The sequence below is a fragment of the Carassius carassius genome, chromosome 23, assembly GCF_963082965.1.
Source record: "Carassius carassius chromosome 23, fCarCar2.1, whole genome shotgun sequence".
In the NCBI taxonomy this organism is placed as follows: Eukaryota; Metazoa; Chordata; class Actinopteri; order Cypriniformes; family Cyprinidae; genus Carassius; species Carassius carassius.
In genome coordinates, this window is record NC_081777.1 from 11563287 (window position 1) to 11587743 (window position 24457).

The 24457-nt window shown below is 39.6% G+C and overlaps 1 protein-coding gene across 2 annotated transcripts in view; it reads left to right on the forward strand.

Annotated features, from left to right (window-relative positions):
• The window catches only part of LOC132101338 (genetic suppressor element 1-like), a 229585-nt gene that overhangs the window by 129487 nt on the left and 75641 nt on the right, over positions 1 to 24457 (forward strand). For both annotated transcript variants that reach the window (XM_059506219.1, XM_059506220.1), the window contains exon 3: positions 16305 to 16513. In XM_059506219.1, the coding sequence (XP_059362202.1) occupies positions 16305 to 16513 (209 nt within the window). The remainder of the gene's footprint in view (positions 1 to 16304; positions 16514 to 24457) is intronic.

Consider the following 24457-nt stretch of genomic DNA (forward strand, 5'->3'; position numbering starts at 1 on the left):
GTAGATCTTCAGGTCAGGGAACTACAATACCCATCATACACCTCAGGCTTCAAACATGGCCGTCGTGGATACGTACTCATATTGTATGTGGCAACGCTCTAAATCTTTGGATATCTGATTAAATGCATGCGCAGATAACATAAATAAAAAGACGCACATTTCTACACTGTTTGTGAAGTATACGCTCCTTCCATGTTGTGATGTTACAAACCCTCTTTTTTGTGAACTGTTTTAGTGATGCAAAGTCCGATTCACTTCTGAAAAATGATTCATTTGGACAGTTTGGTTCAATGAACCGATTCATAGGGCCCTTAAGTCATTTTCGCAGTTATGTCACTACACATTTTTTTTCTTCTAAAAAACTCAAGAGTCATTTTATTTCCGTGAATCATCTAAATAAATTTATTGTGTGAACACATATTGGTGGTTATTATCATCTGTTCATTTAAGTTAATGCTGAATCATCTAAATAAAGTTAACTGTGTGAACACATATTGGTGTTTATTGTATTTTGTTCATTTAAGTTAGTGATGTTTGTGTTCGCAGTTTTAGGCACAGTGCCTCTGTTATTTGTTTGGCTTAAACATCAGTTTTTAGTCAGTTACAAAGGTGTCAGGCATTACGTTTTTGTATTTTTAACTAACCTAATTATGACAGAGTTACAGGTTTCGGGTGTTTTTGTCTATGGATTGTTCAGTCAGTATTTGTTTTTTTACAAATGTATAGCCTAATTTAGTTGCACAGTATATTACACATGGCACCAGGTAGTTTTATTTCTTTTTTTTTTTTTAATATATATTCATGTTATTTAAAAAATTATTTTAAGAAATTATCTGTTTATGTTATGGAGGAAATAACAGTGCTGGTAGGGTAGTGCTGGGCGGTATACCGGTTCATACCGAAAACCGGTATATATTTTAGTTTATGATATTAATTTTTAATATACCACCATACCGGTGTATTTAATTACTCAAAGTTCAGAACGAATGTTATGCTGCTCCTTGGCCGCGCGATACTGTTTCAGACAGACCCTTTACAATGTTGCACTTCTAAGCAGCGACTGCGAGGCGTGGTGAGGGTAAACTCAGCAGTGCTCTGGTGTTACGTTATAACGTCTGTTTCACACATAGTGCGTCTGCAGTGTGTATTAATGGATTCCAGCTGCATGAGGTTGCGGTCCGTCAATGCGTTCCAGGAGCGGTGCGTCTGCAGCAGTGCAATGATTGTTTACATAGGCTACTGAGTCTAATTTTACATTATATGAAATCAAAACAATGAACAAATGTTGTGGACTGAACAGATGCGGATCAGTAGCGGACTGCAAACGCATCCTGTGTGAAAGCACAATGAGTCCCTGCTGCGGACTGCATATGCACTCCAGACGGAGTATGTGTGAAACAGGCGTTACAGCCAAAAAGAGGAGCCGGGGCTGTTGTTTGGAGGTTTTTTGGTTTCCAAAAATCCGACGTCGACCAAACATCCATTTTATGCAAGTGCTGTCGGGCTAAAATTGTCGCCAAAGGCGGCAACACGAGCAATTTGCTCCAGCACCTTAGCAACAAGCACGTCTTGGAATATCAACCAGCAGAAAATGCATTGTACACCTGATTATGCATGAAAAAAAAAAAAAAACGTCATAAACCAGAAAACCGGCATAATTTTGAAAAAAAAACGGTGATATCAAATTTTGGTCAAACCGCCCAGCACTAATGTAGGGGGCGTGGCCTCAATAGCCCTGCAGTAAGCTGTGTGCATGTGAGTGAGCAATGTGTAGGTTAGAAATTAAACTGAAATTGCATTAAATCAGGTTGTTTTAACCAAGATTATGCTGCAATATATTTTCTCAAGTACATTTAAGTACCCAGTTCCTGCAGTTTTGCAAATTTTCAGTTTATTCAGATTAATTCCTGTTAATTCCCATATATTCTTGTTAATTTCCATGGAAAGTTTTCAGTCTTGAAATTTCCCGGAATTTTGCAACCCTACCAACAAACAAGACCACAATCAAAACCCATCGTGTTCCAGTTCAGACTTTACCATATATTGTTGCCACTCGTTCTTGTTCTGTGCATTGTTTGCATTGTGACTGTTCTCTGCTGCTTCTCATAATCTCTGAATTTGTCATTCCTGACAGTAAATGAAGAATGAAATGAGATTGAGACACCATTCAAAAACCCACCTTTGAGTTAGGTCCAGTTAAACATTTACTTGCCTCTAAATGTCAATTAAAAAGCAATCACTGGTTGGTTGACCATATTGTCTCCTTTGTTATGCTAGTGTTTCATCACCTGTGTTAAATTTGCCTTCTGTTTCTCTTTCTCATTCTGTCTGTATCTGTAGCCCATCTGTGGGTGGCATTTAAAAACATAGTTGATGCACATTATGATTAGGTCACTCTCACTGTTAAAAACAGCTCTGGAAACGCCTCTTCCTAGTGTCTGTCTGATTTATCTCCAGTCCAGGCAGCTGTAGGTAGGCCACAGAAACTTACAGACTGGGCCAGTGAAACGGGTGATAGTGATCTGAAAAAATGGCAGTTCAGGTGTAGGCTGACATCTGGTTTTTCCCAAAACTTTATTTCAGTTGCTGAGGCAAGAGTGTGTGTATGTAAACATATAGTTCCCGCTGTGAGATTTCCTGTTAAAAACACATTGTACTTTGGAGGACAAAACCTACAAAAATAATGAATGAATGAATGAATAAATCTGAATGAATGTAAAATAAATATGCATACTGCACAAACTAAATGATAAATACCTAAATGAGTAATTAAGTATAAATAAGTTAATTTGTGAGGCATCAAAATTGTTTTTTTTTAACAAAACACAAACTCTAAAATTTTAGAGTTGTCATTTAGCCATAAAACTGAAATGTTAAAATATAACTATCAATAAATTAATCAAATTTATTTAATTAATACTCAGAGTTGTATTGATTTTTTTTTAATACTTGATTTAATTTTGTATTAATTTACTACTGTGTTCATTAAATTATTAGTAATAATAATTAATTGGATTTATATTTGAAATATATTTAGTTCTGACGAACTCTCAGAGAACAGAGTTGCACATTAATCACATGGGCGCGCACACACACACACACACACACACACACACACACACACACACTCTCTCCCTCTCTCTTTATTTACAGTTGGAAATCTGTTAATTTTAGTGGCATTCAGAGCATGACAGGAAGTGTTGGAACCTCTAGTCCATATATGGGAATTTCAAGAGAGAAGCAAGTTTTGTATTTCATTTGGAAACCAAGGTCCTAGAGTCTGGAGGAAGGGTGAAGTCTAGTGTTAAGTTTCCACAGTCTGTGATGATTTGGGGTGCAATGTCATCTGTTGTGTGTTTTTTTTTTTTTAAACAATGTCACTGCACCCTTTGACCAAGAAATTTTTAGCGAATTTCATGGTGATCACCTCCATGCCACGCCGAATTGAGGCAGTAATAAAAACAAAATGAGTCCCTACCAAGTATTGAGTACATGTACAATAAATGAACATACTTTCCAGAAGGCCAACAATTCACTAAAAAATTTTTTTTATTGGTCTTATGAAGTTTTCTTATTTGTTGAGATGTTATTGATTTGTTATTGGTGGGTTTTTGTTAAATGTGAGCCAAAATCATCACAATTAAATGAACCAAAGACCTAAAATACTACTGTGTGCATTTAATTTATTTAATACACAAGTTTCACAATTTGAGTTGAATTACAGAAATAAATGAACTTTTCCACGACATTCTAATTTATTGAGATGCACCTGTATATGTTGATAATATATTTACAATTACACATTAAATTGTGAAATGTATCTTTAAAAAACAAAAACAAAAATCACAATTTAAAGTATGTGTACTTTGTTGTGTCATTCCTTTGACGTTGCTTGTTTTGGGTCGACTCTCTCATTAACTTCACAAGTTGCTGTTTATATAGATTGTTCCAAATCACTTATTTAAGAGCTTTAGTTTCAGTTTAGGGCTGAAATATCAACAGTGGTTTGATCACTGAAAAAAAAAAAGAATACCTGACCCAATCAAAAAGAGAGACTTCTGAAGTAAAACCAAGTAAAATCAAGTGAACCAAAAATGGTTCTGATATTAGGTGAAGCTCAGTAACATGTATTTTCAAATTATTTGGTTTATCTTGTTTATTTGTTTATCTTTGTCAGTTAGCACTAATACAACCTCTTAGCCATCATAACCTTTGAAAATAATCATTATTTGCAGACCTATTTCAGTTGGGAGACTGCATGAGTAATAGATGCTGGTTTTAGAAGAGAGGCTACGGTGTATGTAGTAGGGGTCAAACGACTAGTGATTTTTTAAAGTCGACTTTTATGTGAGGAAAGTCGAGTCTAAGTCGTCTAGTCGCTGATGATGTCATTAATGAACATAAGCTTGGAGCGGTAAAAAAAAAAAAAAAAAAACCTTGTGCACAGCTATGGCATATGACACAGCGCTGCGTACATGGCTATTGATCCTATAACAGTTAATTTTTAACAGTTCTTTTGTCTCTGGGTCGTTATATTTCTCACAGATTTCTGCTCATTTTAAATCATATACAGATAAAGTAGCACAGTAAAGATTACATTCATATTAATGCATTAGTGAGAGCGATTGTGTGTGTGAATTAATTCTACCTGACAGGTATATATATATATACAAACAAACGATTTAGTTTTTAAGAAGTAAATTATAGATCTTTTCAGTTTCTAAGCTATTTTGTTGAGAAATCACAGAACAGCATTGGCAGTACTTTTCCGCGCTGAATGATTCTGTGCACGAGCGATCTGCACATGACGTACAAGCTGCTGTCTGTAGTCCCTGTGTGTGCGTTGCAGTGCAGCAGCACATTAGTTTAGAACAGCGATTAACTTACCTGTACAATAAGCTGTTGAGAATGTGCATTCTCCCGCTCAATTTTGAGCGTCCAGTTATATATTCATACATGCATGTAGAGTGCTTTCCATAGTATGTATGTATTTGTTATTTTAACTGTTTGGAAATGGAGCGTAATTGTGGAAGTCCTTCAGAGATTTTTCCTGTTGCACCCCCTATAGGACCAGCGACTTGTCGACGTCAAGCTTAAAGCGTCATGGCAGACCATTAAAGTCGACTAGTCGACTAATCGATTAGAAGGTGCAACCCCTAGTATGTAGCCTGTGGTAATATACTGAATGAAACAGGAAGAGAAAGGAGGGTCTTTGGGACTCAATTTGCTGTTGAAGATTAAATCTCACTCTTTCATTCTCTCTCCGTCTCTCTTTGGCTTTATCACTTTGCATGCATGCTTAATGGTGTGCATCTGTAATTACTGCAGCAAGCACCTCTTCACCTCTGCTCACCTTTGCTCCTCCTTTGGAGTGAACAGAAACCTTTGTGGCATTATTTTTTTTAAAGCTCTTAAAAGCTTTAAAAAAACATCATCTGGGCTTAAATGTCTTGACAATCAAATGAACAGGGCTGAGGTGACTGAAAAGTAGTTCTTAGTCAGATTATTATCCCGCTTCATTTTTAAGGCATATTTTTATGCACCTGGTAAAATTTACGTTAACACTTTAGTATAGGGACCAATTCTCACTCTTAAAGGGATAGTTCACCCAATAATCAAAATTATGTCATTAATAACTCAACCTCATGTCGTTCCAAACCCGTGAGACCTCCTTTTATCTTCGGAACACAGTTTAAATTATTTTAGATTTCGTCCGAGAGCTCTCAGTCCCTCCATTGAAACTGTGTGTACAGTCTACTGTCCATGTCCAGAAAAGTAAGAAAAACATCATCAAAGTAGTCCATGTGACATCAGAGGGTCAGTTAGAATCGGAAATACATTTTGGTCCAAAAATAGCAAAAACTACGAATTTATTCAGCATTGTCTTCTCTTCCGTGTCTGTTGTGAGAGAGTTCAAAACAAAGCAGTTTGTGATATCCGGTTCGCGAACGAATCATTCGATGTAACCGGATCTTTTTGAACCAGTTCACCAAATCGAACTGAATCTTTTTAAGCGGTTCACGTCTCCAATACGCATTAATACACAAATGACTTAAGCTGTTAACTTTTTTAATGTGGCTGACACTCCCTCTGAGTTCAAACAAACCAATATCCCGGAGTAATTTATTTACTCAAACAGTACACTGATTCTTTTGGTGATTGATTTTGAACTGATTCTGATTCTATGTTATGAGCCCAGGTAAACTGAAGGCTTGAATCAAGGGCAATCATCGCCAATGACACCATTACGTAGAGCGCAAAAGAACCAGTGAACCGTTTTCTTCAACCGGTTTATTGAATCGAACTGTCCGAAAGAAGTACTGGTGATCCGAAAAGCCGATGCAACCAGTTCTTGACTCGTGAAAGAGTCAATGTTTTGTTCATTATCTGGCTTGGCTCGGTGTTCATCTTCAGTTCTCTCTTCACAGCAGTTCAGTCAATGTACTGTTTAAGTAAATGAAGTTGACAGTGTTGACAGTACCGGGCTAATATGATCATACTTCCTGGTTCTAGTAAGAACTCTAGCTGCTGCATCTTGGACTAGCTGGAGGTGTAAGTGGGAATCCGGCATGTGATTTCAGCAAGGAGAGGTAACAGAGCATTCGCGCAATCACATTGGTGGACCAGTTTAAGTGATTTACCTGTTAGCCAGCACCAGAACGCCCTCGTCCTGAAAGCCTCTAAACTCGCACGTGTCAGTGTTTATGAATAGATTAAATGAAATTGGACAAATTTAATCTTGAAAAACTATGTATCATTATAAAGATCTAAGCCTCAAGCATCGACGACAGATCGCTGTTTTTCAATGGAAAGCTTATAAAGACTGTATTTGCTACATTTGTGTAAGCAGTACACATACAAACATAAACAATGGAAACGCTGTACATACCATATCCGTCATAATAACGATTCATAATTACATCTCCATGGGTCTGCGTGAGTGTAATTGTGTGGGTGTGGTTACTCGTTGTGTTGATTAGTGTCACCAGCTGTCGTTAATTCCTGTTCCTTTATATGCCCAGTAATTTCCCTCTCATGTTGTCAGATCGTTGTGGCTGTTCCTCGGTGTGTGTCCTGTTCTCGTGCCTCGTCAGCTCAATTCTTCGTCTGGATTTCGTCGGTTCTTCATGTCGTCTGCATGTTCCACGGTTCCTGGGTTTCTCTAGCACGCTCTTCGCTGCACCACCACCGGATCGCCATCTCGTCCCTGCTTCGACTACCACCTGAGTGTTTGTCCCCGACCTGTGTCTTTACTTCTGACTTTCATTTATTAAACTGTGTTTACTTGCATCTTGCATCCTCCTGTTATTTCAGCACAGAACGATCTGACCAAAACCATGGATGCAGCAAGCACGTCCCAGCTCAAGGATTTCATCGCTCACAGCATCTCACGTATGGACCAACAAGAGGAGAACATTTCGGGCACAGGTCGTGCGTTGTAAGCACTCGTGAAGCACTGCGCTCCCCACGCCGCCCGTTCCCCCACCACCAGCGCCTGCAGCAGCAGAGGGACCAGAGCCACGCCTACCCACACCAGAGGGATATTCCGGTGAGCCTGAATTTTGCAGAGTATTCCTCACGAGATGTTCCATGCATTTCGCCTTACAGCCACGCACTTTTCAGAGCGAACAGACAAAGATAACATTTGTATTAACCCTGCTGTCAGGGAGAGCAGCGCTTTGGGGAACGGCGGTGTGGGAGAATGGACACGACTGCTGCACCTCATTCCAGGCACTCTCCGAAGAAATGAAGAGAGTTTTCGATCGTGCAGTGGCGGGTAAGGAGGCGGCCAGATTACTCGCCGAACTGCGACAGGGAGAAGGCTCGGTGGCGGATTTTTCCATTCGATTCTGCACCCTGGCCGCAGAGTGCTGTTGGAACGAGGAAGCGCAGTGGGATATGTTCCTGCATGGGCTGGCTGACCGCGTTCATAAGGAGATTTACGCCATGGACTTACCAGAGACACTGAACGGACTGATAGAACTCGCTCTGAGAGTTGACGCTCGTCTGAATCGCGTGACTAGGTTAACGCGCCCCAGCCGTCCACAACCCAGCTCAGAGGACCACCAGCCCGATGGTGCGAGCGCGGTCAGCCCCGCATTCAACCACGAGCCCATGCAGGTGGTGAGAGCTTGGCTTTCCAAGGAGGAGAGGGAGAGGCGGAGATCCCAGGGACTTTGCCTATACTGTGGCCGGGCGGGCCACTTCATCCACTCCTGTCCGGTAAAAGAGCAGGCCCGGTAGTAAGTATGAGGCTACTATCGGGTGGGATCTCCGCCGAGAAGACCTCATAACTACCATTGACCCTCCTCCCGGTAAGACTGAGATGGCGTACGTCAACGCACTGCACCAACGCACTTCTGGAATCGGGAGCGGAGGGTAATTTCATGGACTTCAAACTGGCTGTTAAACTTCAGATGCTGACTGTCTACCCGCTGCCGAGCTCTGCCTGGATCAGCCCGCGGCAGAAAACACCCTCTCCGATGGCACAGATGTCCCGGGAATAAAGAGATAATGTCTCGCTAGAGTGACCAGCTTTGGGAAGCGCCTTTCATTTGCTTGTGGATGTTTGCGTCGCAAGTAATATTGCATTGTACTTGCACTACTGCTTTATTTTAATACCGCATAACATATTTTGCAAGTAACTTCGTTGCCCTTTCTGTCGAAATGGGCCTACTTTTCGCTCACTTCATTTGGCTTGCTCAGCTAAATATGTCTGTAGGTGTGTGGTTGTGTGTGTCGCTACAAATACAGTACAGACCAAAAGTTTGGACACACCTTCTCATTCAAAGAGTTTTCTTTATTTTCATGACTATGAAAATTGTAGATTCATACTGAAGGCATCAAAACTATGAATTAACACGTGGAATTATATATGGAATTATATACATAACAAAAAAGTGTGAAACAACTGAAAATATGTCAAATTCTAGGTTCTTCAAAGTAGCCACCTTTTGCTTTGATTACTGCTTTGCACACTCTTGGCATTCTCTTGATGAGCTTCAAGAGGTAGTTACCTGAAATGGTCTTCCAAAAGTCTTGAAGGAGTTCCCCGAGAGATGCTTAGCACTTGTTGGCCCTTTTGCCTTCAGTCTGCGGTCCAGCTCACCCCTAAACCATCTCGATTGGGTTCAGGTCCGGTGACTGTGGAGGCCAGGTCATCTGGTCCAGCACCCCGTCACTCTCCTTCTTGGTCAAATAGCCCTTGATGCCTTCAGTGTGACTCTACAATTTTCATAGTCATGAAAATAAAGAAAACTCTTTGAATGAGTAGGTGTGTCCAAACTTTTCGCCTGTACTGTATATATATATATATATATATATATATATATATATATATATATATTAGACTGTTCTCTATATATGTTTGCTTTCAAAGCGTGGATATATATAAACAGCAAGCCAAACTCTGTTCAAGAGCCAGGATATGAGCGTCTTGCTCCTTTAATGGTACTGTAGATTACATGGGCAAAAACACCGACCAATGAACTGAGTAAAACTGTAAATAAATGACAGAAATATGGAAAAACTTATTAGAAACCAAAATGACATACTTATTAACAATGTAAAGAGTAAAATGTTTATAGATACATTGCTAACTCAGGTTAGAAACATTATCAACACAGTGCACTAGCACCAATCTGCTAAACATTTAAGTGAAGTGAAGTGACATTCAGCCAAGTATGGTGACCCATACTCAGAATTTGTGCTCTGCATTTAACCCATCTGAAATGCGCACACACACAGAGCAGTGAACACACACACACACACACTGTGAGCACACACCCGGAGCAGTGGGCAGCCATTTATGCTGCGGCGCCCGGGGAGCAGTTGGGGGTTCGATGCCTTGCTCAAGGGCACCTAAGTCGTGGTATTGAGGGTGGAGAGAGCATAAACATTTAATTATATCACGTTAACACTCCTGCAATGAACACTAGACAGATAAACGATTCAAATTAACTTACAGCCAATGCTAACGGCAGGGATTAGAAGAAAGATTGACACAAATGCAACACAAACATCTCAAAGCGTTCACTGCACCATCAGCTCGTTATTTCCTGTTACCCGCTGCGCATTGCTCGTGGAAACACGTCAAAATAAAAGTCCTCACATAGGACTTGCATAATAGCAGCAGGTAAAAATGAAACTTATACAGAATATTAAACAACCACAAAATTATAATATTTATAAATGTAAATGTCTGTCGTAAATTATACAAAGCCTCTAACAGAGGCAGAACATGTCCTCGTCGTGCTGCGGGGTTCGTGTGGGTCGGGCAGTGTTCATGGAGGAAGGGTCCAGGTAAGGGGCGGAGTCTGGCGGCCACAAGCGCTCCTCTCTTCGGTCCGGGGCGCGAGGGGCGGCGGCTTCCTCTAGCGGCCGCATCTCTCTTGTTGGCCGCGGCGCTGGCAGGGGATGGACGGCCCAGCATCCTGGCCCGACGGCCGTGTAAACGGGTGCGGTTCCCATCCGGATCGCGGGTCCAGCAGCTCACGTCTCTGGTGGCGCGGGAGTCCCTCAACGCACCCTTCCTGGACCCACGAGGACACCAGTGTGCATGCACGGGGAAGAGACCGGTCTCCCGAGGAGAGGCGCGTTGGGCTTTTAAACAGTGGCGGTGATGAGGCTCCATTTCCTTCAGGTGTACCCCATCACACGCCGCCAGCCCTGACTCGTCCAGCGCCCCTCCTCTCACACACCCACTCCAGTCGGGAGCCTGGTGAAGGGCGGCGATTTAGGACGGGGTGCCGGTGACAATCAGGGAGGAGGCAGTTGACTCGTCACAATATATATATATATATATATATATATATATATATATATATATATATATACACAACGTCAACATGTTGGTGTTTCTTGCTCGGAATCTGTCATAAAATATAATAAGTTTATTGATCTTTGAAAAGGTGTACCTGCGTTATTATGCCATTATCATTATATTAGTTGAAACTGGTCTTAGAATGACAATATTATCGTTTATCGCGATAATTTCTTGGACAATTTATTGTCCAGCAAAATTTTTTATCATGACAGGCCTACACATAATTTGTATTATAGAAATAATACTGCACACTTATTAAATGTGTCAAATCTAAAATATGGTGTAATACTGTGTAGCTTAGAGAAAATATAAAAGCACAAGCTCATAGGCTTGACATTTATCCTGCTTGAATTAGTTCTAAGAAACGCATATAACTTCAAGTAATAAACTTTAATCTGTGAATATTAAATATATTAACCACAGTATTTTTCTTAAATTGTCCCCGACTGCAGTCATCAAATGTGACACATCGGTGAGACAAAACTGACAGCTATTTGCTAAAATGTGCTTTCATTCGCTTGTTTGATAACTTGTGGTTAAAGTGCCACTCAGTGGTCAAAAGCTGCAAATGCACTTCGCAGACGCGAAGAGAATGTTGTGGTCAGTAGTGTCGAACACAGCACTAAGAGCCATACAAACATATATAACCACAATAGAATTAAAGCTGCAAGCCAAGCAGCGATGAACGGGCCCTCGCACCCGGGCTCACCACCAGCGAGCTGCTTTAGTAAAAAAGGCGAACGGCGAGAAATATGCATTTGAAGTCGTAAATATAAGTGCAATATGTCAAAGTCATTTATACGTGCCAATCTTCCTGTTGCCAGCAGGTGGCGCTATCATTATAATGGAATATTGGCCTTCAGATGTGTTCAGGCCAGGACTCTTATCGAACATGTGAAGTTTGGGGAAGATCGAACATTTTATGCCTGAGTTACAACAACTTCTCTTGCTGTGGCAAGACTTAAAATTTTGTCATGGCGCCATTGGACACGCCTTTTAACAAAAACTCAAGGTCTCCACAATTTAGGTCTTTAGATTACACAGATCAAGTTTGGTGTTGATCTGAATAAATCTCTAGGAGGAGTTCATTTGAGTACAACCCCTGAAAATGGCAAAAACAACACCAATTTTGCAGAGCAAATTCTAAATAACCGACTTCCTGTTGGGATTTTGGATTTCGTAACAAGATACTTTTTCTTGGTATTGGTGTGTTACATGTGTGTACTGACTTTCGTACATGTACGTGAAACATAGCTCGAGGCGCACTCCGTTAAAAGTGTATAGGTGGCGCTATTGAGCCATTTTGCCACACCCGATGGAATATTGGCCTTCAGATGTGTTCAGGCCAGGACTCTTATCACACATGTGAAGTTTGGGGAAGATCGGACATTTTATGCCTGAGTTATAACATCTTTTATTCCCATTGCGAGACATCGAACTTCGCTACGCGCCATGGACACACCTTTTAACGAAATCTCAAGATCTTCACAACTGAACATCGCACAGGCCTTTAGATTAGACTGACCACAAAAAAGACATTGATGTCATAAAATTTCTAGGAGTAGTTTGTCGCAGTGTAAAATATGTCACTTCCTGTTGCTAATAGGTGACGCTATGACTATAACAGAATATGGGCATGTCAATCTGTTCAGGTTCGGAGTCTTATCAAACATGTGAAGTTTGGGGCAGTATGGACATTGAATGTCTCAGTTATAGCAACTTCATTTTTCATGGCGAATCATCGAAATTCACCAGGCCGCCATGGACACGCCCTTCAACAAAAACTCAAGATCTTCGCAATTTAACATCTTAAAGGCCTTTAGATTTGGCATACCAAATTTGGTGTTGATCTGAATAAATCTCTAGGTGGAGCTTGTTATAATACAACGCATGGAAATGACAAAAATTACACAATATTTGCTCATAATATTACAAATAACTGACTTCCTGTTGGGTTTAGAATTTTGCTCCAGGAGTCTTTTTTGTAGGTATTGGTGTGTTACATGTGTGTGCCAATTTGCGTGCATGTACGTGAAACATAGCTGGAAGGCTGTTGGTTTTTTTTAGTATAGGTGGCGCTGTCGAGCCATTTTGCCACACCCTCTTCTGAATCCTATATTAGATGAACATTTTCAACAGGTTTGACACGTGTGCAAAGTTTCATGACTTTTTGAGCATGTTTAAGCCCTCAAAAATGCGATTCATTCGGGAGAAGAAGAAGAAGAATAGACAGAGCAGATACAAGAGAGCAGGTCATTTGTAACTCTAAGGAGAGCAGTCTCAGTACAATGATACAAATCCTGACTGTAAATCCTCACAGATACCATTTTTCTCTAAGAAGGAATATAATTGTGAGGATACTGCCTTTCCTAGTATCGATGACAGAAAAGGAAGATTCGAGATTGGTCTTTAGTTAACTAGTTCTTTGGGGTCTAGTTGTGTTTTTTTTAATGAGAGGCTTAATAACAGCCAGAAGGTTTTGGGGACATATCCTAATGACAGTGACTAATAATAGTAAGAAAAGGATCTATGGTTTCTGGAAGCACCTCTTTTAGGAGCTTAGATGGAATAGGGTCTAATGTACATGTTGGTTTAGATGATTTAACAAGTTTATACAATTCTTCCTTTTCTATGGTAGAGAATGAGTGGAACTGTTCCTCAGGGGATCAATAGTGCACTGTCTGATGCGATACTGTAGCTGATAGCTGCATGGTTAAAATATTATTTCTAATAGTAACGAACTTGGAAGTAAAGTAGTTCATAAAGTTGTTACTGCTGTGCTGTAGGGAAATGTCAACACCTGTTCATGCTTTATTTTTCGTTAATTCAGCCACTGTATTGAATAAATACCTGGGGTTATGTTGAAAAATAAAAGAGATGAAAAATAATCAGATGGCAGTTTTTAATGATTTTCTGTAGGATAGCGTATTTTCCCGTCAAGCCAAGAAACTTCAACTTTCTCATGAAAACTGTCACTAAGCTGTACATTTAATGTACAAAGCGGACTTGCCTTGCAGCTTGGTATTTAGTTCATTCATAAGTGCAGTCACATCAACAGCGAAAGCCAGATCTGCCATCCAGTCTGTATCTGAGAGCTCTGGGATGTCATTGCATTTCTTCTAAAAAAACCTGAATTTCTGCTCTCAAGTCCCATTCTCTTTTAATCACCTTGCCCAGGCTGAGTCAACTGACAGTTGTGTGGTAGCCTATGTCACGATGTTCACTTTCATACTCCTCCAAAAATGCAACAAACCATCTATGATTAAGTGCTCTTGTCCAGAAGAATTTTACTATTTTAGTCACAACATCAATAACATGGCTGATTTTTAGCACTGACTTGCACAACACCTCCTGATGTATAATGCAATGTAAAAGTACCAATTTCTGTTCTGGGTTTATTTCAGTCACTTGATCTTACATCTGTTTCAAAAGTCCAAACATCAGTTGAACCACCTGTCAGTTTGTCCCATTTTAGTCTCAATTTGTCCATGCATGAATTGTCCTCTGTAACAAATCGCTGCTCATAGTAGTCCCTTTCATAGACCGCAAAGCTGCCAGCTCATCCGTCATCTCAAAGTCTTTCATTTCACGTAAATAAAATATGTAACTAGGCTGTGTCACGGACACCGAATTCAGTGATGAACTGCCTTTAACAGTCATTTTGCATTATTGACACACTGTTTTCCTAATTAATGTTGTTCAGTTGCTTTGACACAATCTGTTTTGTTTAAAGCACTATATAAATAAAGTTGACTTAGGTGACAAAGGTGACAGAGCCAAGGAGAAAAAGTCAAAATTGTCTGCTTTGTTTTGCAGCTGAAACTCCAGGGGCCCTATCATACACCCAGGGCAATGCAACGCAAGGCGCAGTGTGTTTGCTAGTTTCAGGCTACATAAATATAAAAATTTAATGATGGATAGCCATTGCGTGTATTAGAATTAGGCTACCTATTTGCAATTCAGCCTATTACTACTTATAATGATGAATGAAATTCTACTTCATCCCACTACTTATTAAGAGAACAGGGACAACCAATTTCAAAAATGCACCCGACGCACGGACCATTTTTTCGTCGTTAAAATAGCAAAAGTGGATTTGGACATGCCCTGAGTGCACCTGCACCATGCGCTTTACACTTTGCGTGTAGATCGTTAAAATAGGGCCCCAAATTTCCCACAATGTCCTCGATTCGTCTCGATACAGTTCGTCTGGAGAGCGGCCCATTAAAAATGCTTCTTTTCTGTCCGGATATATTAACGCTGCAGAGTCCACCAAACATTCTTTGATAAACTCCTTGTCAGAGAATGGCTCACTGTTTTTTTTTTTTTTTGTCTTTTTAATGCTGCATACCTCAATGTATGAAGCTTGGTAAAAAATTCCTTGCTACTTTTACAGCTTAGTTTGCAAAGCTTCAGATGTCCATGCCTGCTCTGCATCCGTCAAATTATTATATTTCTCTGCGTGTTATGTCTCGCAATGGCGGTAATTTACCTTTGACTTCAGTAAATAAATACTTAAGTCCATGCCTTGTTAAAAACTCTACATTCTGCATCAGTCTTCAGTCATCAGCTAACATATTTAAGGGCTAACGGCAAACTCTTGAAAGGTGTCTTACATGAATGTGAACACATTTGAGTGAGGGTGTGTACTGTCACACACACGGACGTATGTAAATAAAAAAATAAAAAAATACAACTGCCTTCAAAATAAAATTAGTGCCATTGTATTACATGTTTATAGGTTATTTATGTCATGTTGCGGACAAATAGCAAATTAATGTAGATTTTTTTCATCTATATCAGACCTGGGCATTGCATGGCTCCATTTGCGTTTGAATTTTAATTAACCAATTACTTCATGCGGGCCGGTCAATGATATACAGAGGGCCAGATAAAATGCCTAGGTCTGTGTTATACCCTGCTCACCTTTTACAGCGGACAAACTGACAGACTGAGAGACAGATGGAGTGTGTGTAGAGGTGGACCAATGATGACAGCTTCAGAGAGCGATGATTAAGCACTGGATTGTAAGTGGATGGATGTCCATGCAGATAAAGAATTCAGGACGAGCATACAGGACTTCCTTTTTTCTCTCTCTCGTCAGAGCTTTTCCAGTCATCTCTCTTCATGAATTCTTCACCCCGTCTACATCTAATGTTTGATGTAGGCTGTGCGTCTGTCTCTCTACTCCTTCACGAGACATTTATATTTATATAGTATATCATTTCCACTTTAAACTGAACTAGTCAAAAATAAATGGGTGCACACACAGCTTTAAGTGCAGAGATGTGTAAGAAGTTGGTCCAGTGTGTTTGCAATGTTGGTTTCAGTTTACTTTTATTTATAAGCTACAATCTCATGCAGAGATCACATGATTTTTGTTTTTAAGCATAAAGAGATAATAGCTAGATAAATGGCATGAAGGGGATTACAGAATGACTGATAAACTGTTTCACTCCTGTTTCCTCTCATTTAGCAGGATCTTCCATAAGCAGCGAATCATCTCCGGTCTCATCTCCGGCCACTAACCACAACTCCCCAGTCAGTACGCCCAAGCGAGGCCCCATGGGTCCAGTTATAGTGCCTTCTGGGGGCCACAGCGTACCCAGTACCCCACCTGTTGTCACCATAGCACCCACCAAATCCGTCAACTGCCTTTGGAGGAGCGAGAGCCGACCTGTACGAGAGGTAAAGTTAATCATAATATACAAAAGCTCTGTTCAGAACCCTAGAGAGCCATCTCACTGATACAAAGACGGCTTTGTAACAAGTTAAGAGAGTCTTAGAATGCAACAGTTTTATCGTCTACTTTTCAGACCAGCCGTCTTGTCAGGAACCTTAACATGTAGTTTAGATAGGCAGCTGAAAAGGAACAGAGCATGTGGAATTCTCATGTTTTCCCGAGGTTCATCAGTTCTCTGTCTGTCTGTATAACAATGCATAGTAATGATTTACAAAAAATCTATTTCAGATAAATGCTTTTCTTTTAAGTATCACAGTTTCCACAAAAATATTAAGCAGTTTTGTCTGCACTAATAACTTGTTGGGCAATGCTCCAACTAGACATGAGACTAGACGTTTTCTATTTGGTTTGCTACCGAGGCAGATAACATGGCTAATTAACTAGCTAATGTCAACTAGTTTCTTCCCTCACATTACTTCACAGAGCGGGGAATAGCAGACTAAAGTATGTACTGTACTTTTCTGCGATTTAGTACAGTAATTACATTTAGCTGGTATCAGGTTCAATGACTGCTTTTTTTATTTTATTTTTTAACTTAAGTTATTTATTTTTTCACAGAAATATGTTTTGATTATATTTCTGATTATTGAGCTGCAAGTTTAGGCTCATAAGAATTGCACATAAGAAGATTTTAATTATTTATTTTTAATTAATAAGCCTGACATGATTATGGTTCCAAAATGTTCTATATGTTTCGTAAAAAAAATATATATATAGTATTCAGTTTTTTTTTTCATACATTTAAAAATAACATATTTTAGAGCTGTAATCGCAATACCGTGAATTCATTATATATTTATTTAACATTATCATACCGTCAGAATCTCATGCTCATGCTCATGCCTAGCTCCGACATATAACATTGTTGCATTGTGGCGTCCAAAGTTCGAATCCCATTTTGAGGACATTTCCCAATCCCACCCACACCTCTCTCTCTCCCACTTCGCTTGTTGTCTACTGTACACTATCCTATCTTTATAAAAGCAGAATGCCACAAAAAATCTACAAAAATATATGGATGTAAATCGGGCAGCAGATCATGATATGATACGATTTAGAATTTTATTCCAGTGATACGATGTTTGCAAATACCTCAAACATGTCTGCGATACGATTCCGGTTCAATTTGATTCTATTAATTTATCGATATTTTTACATTTTGTGCCTAGTTTACACAAGCCATTACATTTTTAATAACTTACAAATGCAGCCAAAATATATAGCATGAATGTTTAATTAAACCAATTTCAAAACATTTAAACAGTGTCTATCTCAATTGGAACGTTTACAACAACAACAAAAAATTAGACATTATTTTTTTATTTAAATAAATAAAAATAATAGGGAAAAAATGAAGTCACATGAATCAATCAAGCTTATGATGGCAACAGTTACAAAATGCCAAAATTTGCAATAGTGCAAATCACTTAGGTACTTTTTTGAGATGTTTTTCTCAAAAAATAAAAAAATAAATTCACCTGATCAACATGTTCAGGAGGGAGGACACTGCGTTCTGCATTGACAATATCACCTGCGGTGCTAAACACACTCTTGGATGGTACACTGGTACCAGTCTCATTCACATTCTTTCTGGGCCTGTTCACACCTGGTCACTTAGGGTGTACTCACACTAGGCACGGTTGCCATGAACCGGGCCCGAGTACGATTGTCCCCCCTCCCTACTCCCCCTCTGGCCTGCACTCACATAGGGTTTCAGCATTCGTGCCGGAGCACGCTTACATCATTATGGTGCGACAGTTTCTGGATAAACAGGAAGAGCGGCGCTCTCTGAACACAATGGAGTCCATCGCTCTGTTTTCTTTGTGGATAATTTTGTGTCGTTTGGTCCACGGTGGTCCACAGCCCTCTCACAGCCTGTTGTTAAACAGATGTGTCACCTTAGTGGCGCGAAAATTTTCACGTAATCGTGCTGCTCGTATGAGGAGGTTTGCAAGGTACCAGCTGAGCTTTTGGAGCGTCGCAAAACCGTGACGGCACGCGTCCTGTTCCGTGCTCCAGCACGGTTAGCGCTCACACTGCATGCGAACCGCGCCCGAGTCCAACTGACAGTACTCTGGCCCACCTCTTCCAAACGGGCCAGGGCCGGCCAATCAAGCCGCGCCCGGGCCCGGTACGGAGCACTCACACTAGTCAAACGAACCGCGCTTTGGTGGTCAAACGCACTCGGGCACGGTTCAAACTGGCTAGTGTGAGTACACCCTTAATGCATTTTCTCTGATCGGATTAGGGCTGAAACGATTCCTCGAGTAACTCGATTACAAAAAATGATCGAGGCAAATTCCTCTGCCTCGAAGCCTCTTTTAATTTATTTTAAATCTCACGTCAGGTTCTTTCGCAATGATTTTTTCAATGTGACACAACGCGTTTACGTCACCCACAAAGCGGAAGGAGACACAAGCGCTGAGTCTGAAATCGCATACTGCAAGGAGTCAGCAGTGTTTTGATTTGAGGGCGTGTGTCCATTGCAAGATAGAGCTGGCATACCACAACTAGGGCCCTATGATTTCCGCGATGCAGAAAACGTGGAGGGAATCGTGGAATCCAGTCATAAAAATGGAATTTACAGTTTAACGCGGAATGGCACGAATTTTGAATGAATTAATCAAAAATAGGTCATGGCACTTACATCAAATCACGATATGGACTAATATCTGTAAATATTAAGCCGGAACAATCTGTTTAAATATGAATCCTGCATGTTCTGCGTGTCTCTGTGAATGAATGGCGCAGAAGTGCTTATTGTTTATTTACACACACTGAAGCGCGCGTGACTTCAGCGTCTGCAGTCTCACTAAATAAGGACGTGAACACACGAACAACATCTCCAGAACTGCACTGAGTGTCACTTCGTGAGCATTTGACCGTTTGATTTGAGTAAAACTAGCGTCACATCACATACACAGAACTGTAAAGGTACGTCAGCCCGTCAAAATAAAAGTCCGGTTAAAGACTATTGTTCAGCAGAATGTACATAGCCCACTACTTAAAAAAAGGTTTAAGGTTTAATCACACAACATTTCTTCTTGTTTTATTTTTTATAGTAAATCCCCTTTGTTTACCAAAAAGTTAAGTTAATTTCAATAATTAAAAGATAAATTAATGTTTTATGTGTTTAATGTTTAATGTGCATCTGAGAAAATGCTTTATTTAAAACCCCAACTGAATGGCACTTAAATACACTTAATTAATCTGTCAACTTTATTGTCATTGTTCACAGTACAAGTACAGACAGAGAAACAATGGCTAATAATTAAATGTTTATTTTTGATGTATGCATTGCAATCTATGCATTTTTAAAAAATAAAAAAAATAAAAATTTTCTAAAAAAGGAAACTCAGTTGTTCATTTTAAGAGACCCAGGAGTCTTATTTTCTCTTGCATAATTAATATTGCACTTTAATTAAGCAAAAACACATTTTATCTGATTACTAGATTAATCGATGGAATTTTTGGTAGAATACTCGATTACTAAAATATTCAATAGCTACAGCCCTAGATCGGATACCTATCTGATTTGTTAAAACATTTCCATTTACACTTGGCAACATAAATGTGTCTTTGCAAAATGGATATAAATCCGTTCTTCAATTTTCGTGCTAAATATGCAAATTTAACAGAGTTCACGTCAGTGAAAGCAATAGATATGTGCTGCATTTGATTAATTATCAGCTACTTTCAATGTCAGAGAGCGCAATAGGAGAGAGCGCGGCATGAGCACTGTAGAGATAGGTAAGTCTTACTACTTTTAATGAAGATGGCTGTGTGTTGCTTCTGTGACTTACTTTCAGTTTCATTCGCGGTAGTTTGCTCATCGGCAAATGCTCAAGTGAATGCTAACCAGCCATTTAAATGTGAAGTATCAAGCTCATTGGCTGCATATTCAACATGAACCAATCAACTTGTGCCAAGTTGTTTAACGTAATTGTGAATATTATCAGTTACGTTAATACCCGTCAGCCTGCACCAGTTCAGCATATTAGAATAATTTCTGAAGGATCATGTGACACTGAAGATTGTAGTAACAGGTACTGAGAATTTTACCATACCATATACAGTACAGACCAAAAGTTTGGACACACCTTCTCATTCAAAGAGTTTTCTTTATTTTCATGACTATGAAAATTGTAGATTCACACTGAAGGCATCAAAACTATGAATTAACACATGTGGAATTATATACATAACAAAAAAGTGTGAAACAACTGAAAATATGTCATATTGTAGGTTCTTCAAAGTAGCCACCTTTTGCTTTGATTACTCCTTTGCACACTCTTGGCATTCTCTTGATGAGCTTCAAGAGGTAGTCACCTGAAATGGTTTTCACTTCACAGGTGTCAGGTTTAATAAGTGTGATTTCTTGCCTTATAAATGGGGTTGGGACCATCAGTTGTGTTGTGCAGAAGTCAGGTGGATACACAGCTGATAGTCATACTGAATAGACTGTTAGAATTTGTATTATGGCAAGAAAAAAGCAGCTAAGTACAGGAAAACGAGTGGCCATAATTACTTGAAAAATTTAAGGTCAGTCAGTCTGAAAAATTGGGAAAACTTTGAAAGTGTCCCCAAGTGCAGTCACAAAAACAATCAAGCGCTACAAAGAAACTGGCTCACATGCGGACCGCCCCAGGAAAGGAAGACCAAGAGTCACCTCAGCTGCGGAGGATAAGTTCATCCGAGTCACCAGCTTTAGAAATCGCAGGTTAACAATTGTTCCTGGATCGTTAGATTTTAGTTCATTCACACTGCCAGTGATTTCCTGATCTGTAAAGGTTGCGTAATGACAAATGACATCAAGATGTGACATGTAATGTACGAGTCGAAAACGCTAGAAACGTTAACTTTTACTTAAACTGGCGAACAATCTCAGCTTCAGCATGGATAGTGAGGAACTACCTGATCTCTGCTTCATTACAGTTTTCAAAATAAAAAAAATTGTTGTGAACGTTGATCTGCCATCAAAACACCCAGTTAAAGAGTCGCACGATAATGTGCATCATCACTACAGCACACCCTTTACAGCATTGGTTCTGGCTTTTGTTCACACAGAGCTCATTCCGGGACTGATCCCGGCAATGTTACTAGGTCCTCAACCCGGGATCTATCCCGGAATCAATCCCAGGACGTGTTTGTGTTCACTCGGAAGGCAATCCGGCAATTTTCCGGGACCAACGTGCAGTGTGAAAGTGGCTATACATGCCCGTGTCCTCAGTGTTAAACAATAGCCCTGCAACAGCACTAAACATCACCCCACTTTAGACGCCTTTAATAAGTGTATGTGTGTACTTGCTTTGATTAAAGCTATAGTGTGTAAGTTCATCTCTGTTTGAAACCTGCAATTACAGTTATTTGCAGAATTACTTTCTTTATGTGGCTCCTCAGTGCAGATAAATCTAATGTTTTGCTGTGTGGCTGTCAGTCACTGCACCTGTTTGGATACTGTACTTAGGAATCAAAGATTCTGTCTTGGAAGTATTGCTTAAATAAGAATTTTCATTGGATATTGTCATCTAAACAATTAACTAACATGTCTGCCACTTTTGTTTTGATCAACTGTGTAAAAAAGCATTACAATAAATCTCACTACCAATGGTGATTAAATCTAACAATTACTTCAGCATTGCATGACTACATGTATGTAGTGTGTGTTAAAGTTACATGTAGATTTAAATTTCTGTAACTTTACAGTCTAATGTCTAATTGTCTTACCATTCAGATTTCATAAAAAGACATTCTTTTAACCTTAAAAGCTAATTATTCTTCCTAAGAACTGGTTATTTTTTAAATACAAAACCTGTGTAATCCCACATCTAACCCAATCTAATTTCAGTCACTTACATGTGTTTTATAAACACATAATTCTTTTTGTGAGAAAAGTCTATAAATGATCCGCCACCTGCATCACCCTCACATGCAACATAGCCTGCTATCTTCTTTATGTTTACAGACGTCATGTAATGACACAGCGGCATCCTCAAATTTCCTGCAAACCTAGGCTGTACCACTCAGATTAGAGGATATTATTATAAACTTACCATTGTGAATCGGGCTAAGGTCAGGAGATAGTTTTGAACAGTGGCTAGTTATGTACTTGCTCAAAAAATTATTTCAGATCATTTTTAATCAAAAAAGTTACGGACTGCAGCTTTAAGGATTACGGTCATCTTCTTTCTCAGTCTCTGATCAAGCCCTGTTTTATGTGTTGCTCTGTCTGAAGATGAACACCTCTGATATCACACTTGATGACAGGAGGGGTTTGACTAAACGTACTAAGGATTCTGGGTCGGTATAGTTGAGGGAGAGGGGCAGGGGTGCTCAGGCCATAGCTTACACACACACTGAACGAAGAGCTCTGTGTCTGCTGTTCAACCCTTATATTTGCTAAGTGTGTGTGCATGCAGGAGGGTTAATCCCATAAACCAAGGTTCTATAGATTTCCTTGACTGCCTCGACCCTAACCCTCAAATACTATTGTGAATCACAATTGTCTCACTTTTCGCCTACTGTGACTTTAGTATGATTTTTCTCAATAGTTGTCACATACACACTTGTGAGTTTTACTAAGATATGTTGTGTGAGTGTGGGGTCCTCACTATACTGAGGTGGTGTCTCTTCCTGCCTGACTGCCTGCCAGACAAAAGCCACTGAGGCAGGCAGACAGAGAGAAAGACCGAGGAACCAGGCATCAGGCAGCCCTGGGCTCCATCACAACACACTCCATTTTTAATGTGCATAATCCCCACTGCACACCTGTCGCCCCACACACGCATACACAGAGACACACACACACACACACATATTTATGTAGCTCTATAAAAGGACATGATATATAGTCATGCTGTTTTTACAAGATCATTATAATTACTGCAGTGTAACATGAACCATACCAACCAACCAAAGAAAACAGTAAAACGTTTATTTTATTTTTTAATTGCATATATTTTTTACAAACAAACTTTAATAACTTTTGAACCATAAAGTTTAGCCAGAAATATTTTTTTTCCTTCTTATTCCTTGGCTAATGCAGAGTCAAGATTTACAAAAATTTTAAGAGTTTGAAAAACCTACTGTTTCGAAACTCATCCTAGACAGTTTGACTGATTTTCACCAAAATTGGCTCAGGACATCTTCAAACTATGCTGGCAAAAAGTTATTGAATTCAAACAGATTAGTTAAACTGTTCGTGAAATATATGCAAAAGAATTTGACAAAGTGCACGCAAAAATGAACATGAGGCTACATCTGCAACACTTCATTGTATCGAAGCCAAACTTTGTGTGTGTTCAGTGCTGCATGTTGAGTCAAACCATACCAAATTTTGTCGGCCATTTTGAATTCCGTTGTTAAGTACTATATTTTGCGAATGCATTGGTGTATCGTTGCGAAACTTGGTATGTGTCTTCAACACCATGCACTTTTGGTACTCAAAAAGTTTTGGGGCAGCTATATGGAATAATGGAATTTCCACAAATGCTAATAACTTTTGATTGATTCCTTGGGTCATGTTGAACATCGATATCAATTATGCCATAATTGACCAGACTTACTGTTCATAATTTTGATTTATGTTGAAAACATGCTTTTCCTAACTCCTCCTAGACTGTTAGTTAAATTTTCACCAAATTTGATTCAGATCGTCCTCAGACCTTGCTGGCAAAAAGTTATGGATTTCTTGTTGACATACAAAATGGTTGAATTTGAATCACTGAATTTGCTGTTGATACCAAACTGCATCTGAGGCTGTATCTCTGCAATGTTTTGACAAATTTACACCAAACTTTGTATGTACCATTATTACTGGACACTGTCCACACCACATCAATCTGGTAACTTTAATTACCAGTGTTTTCGTTGACAATTGCACAGATACT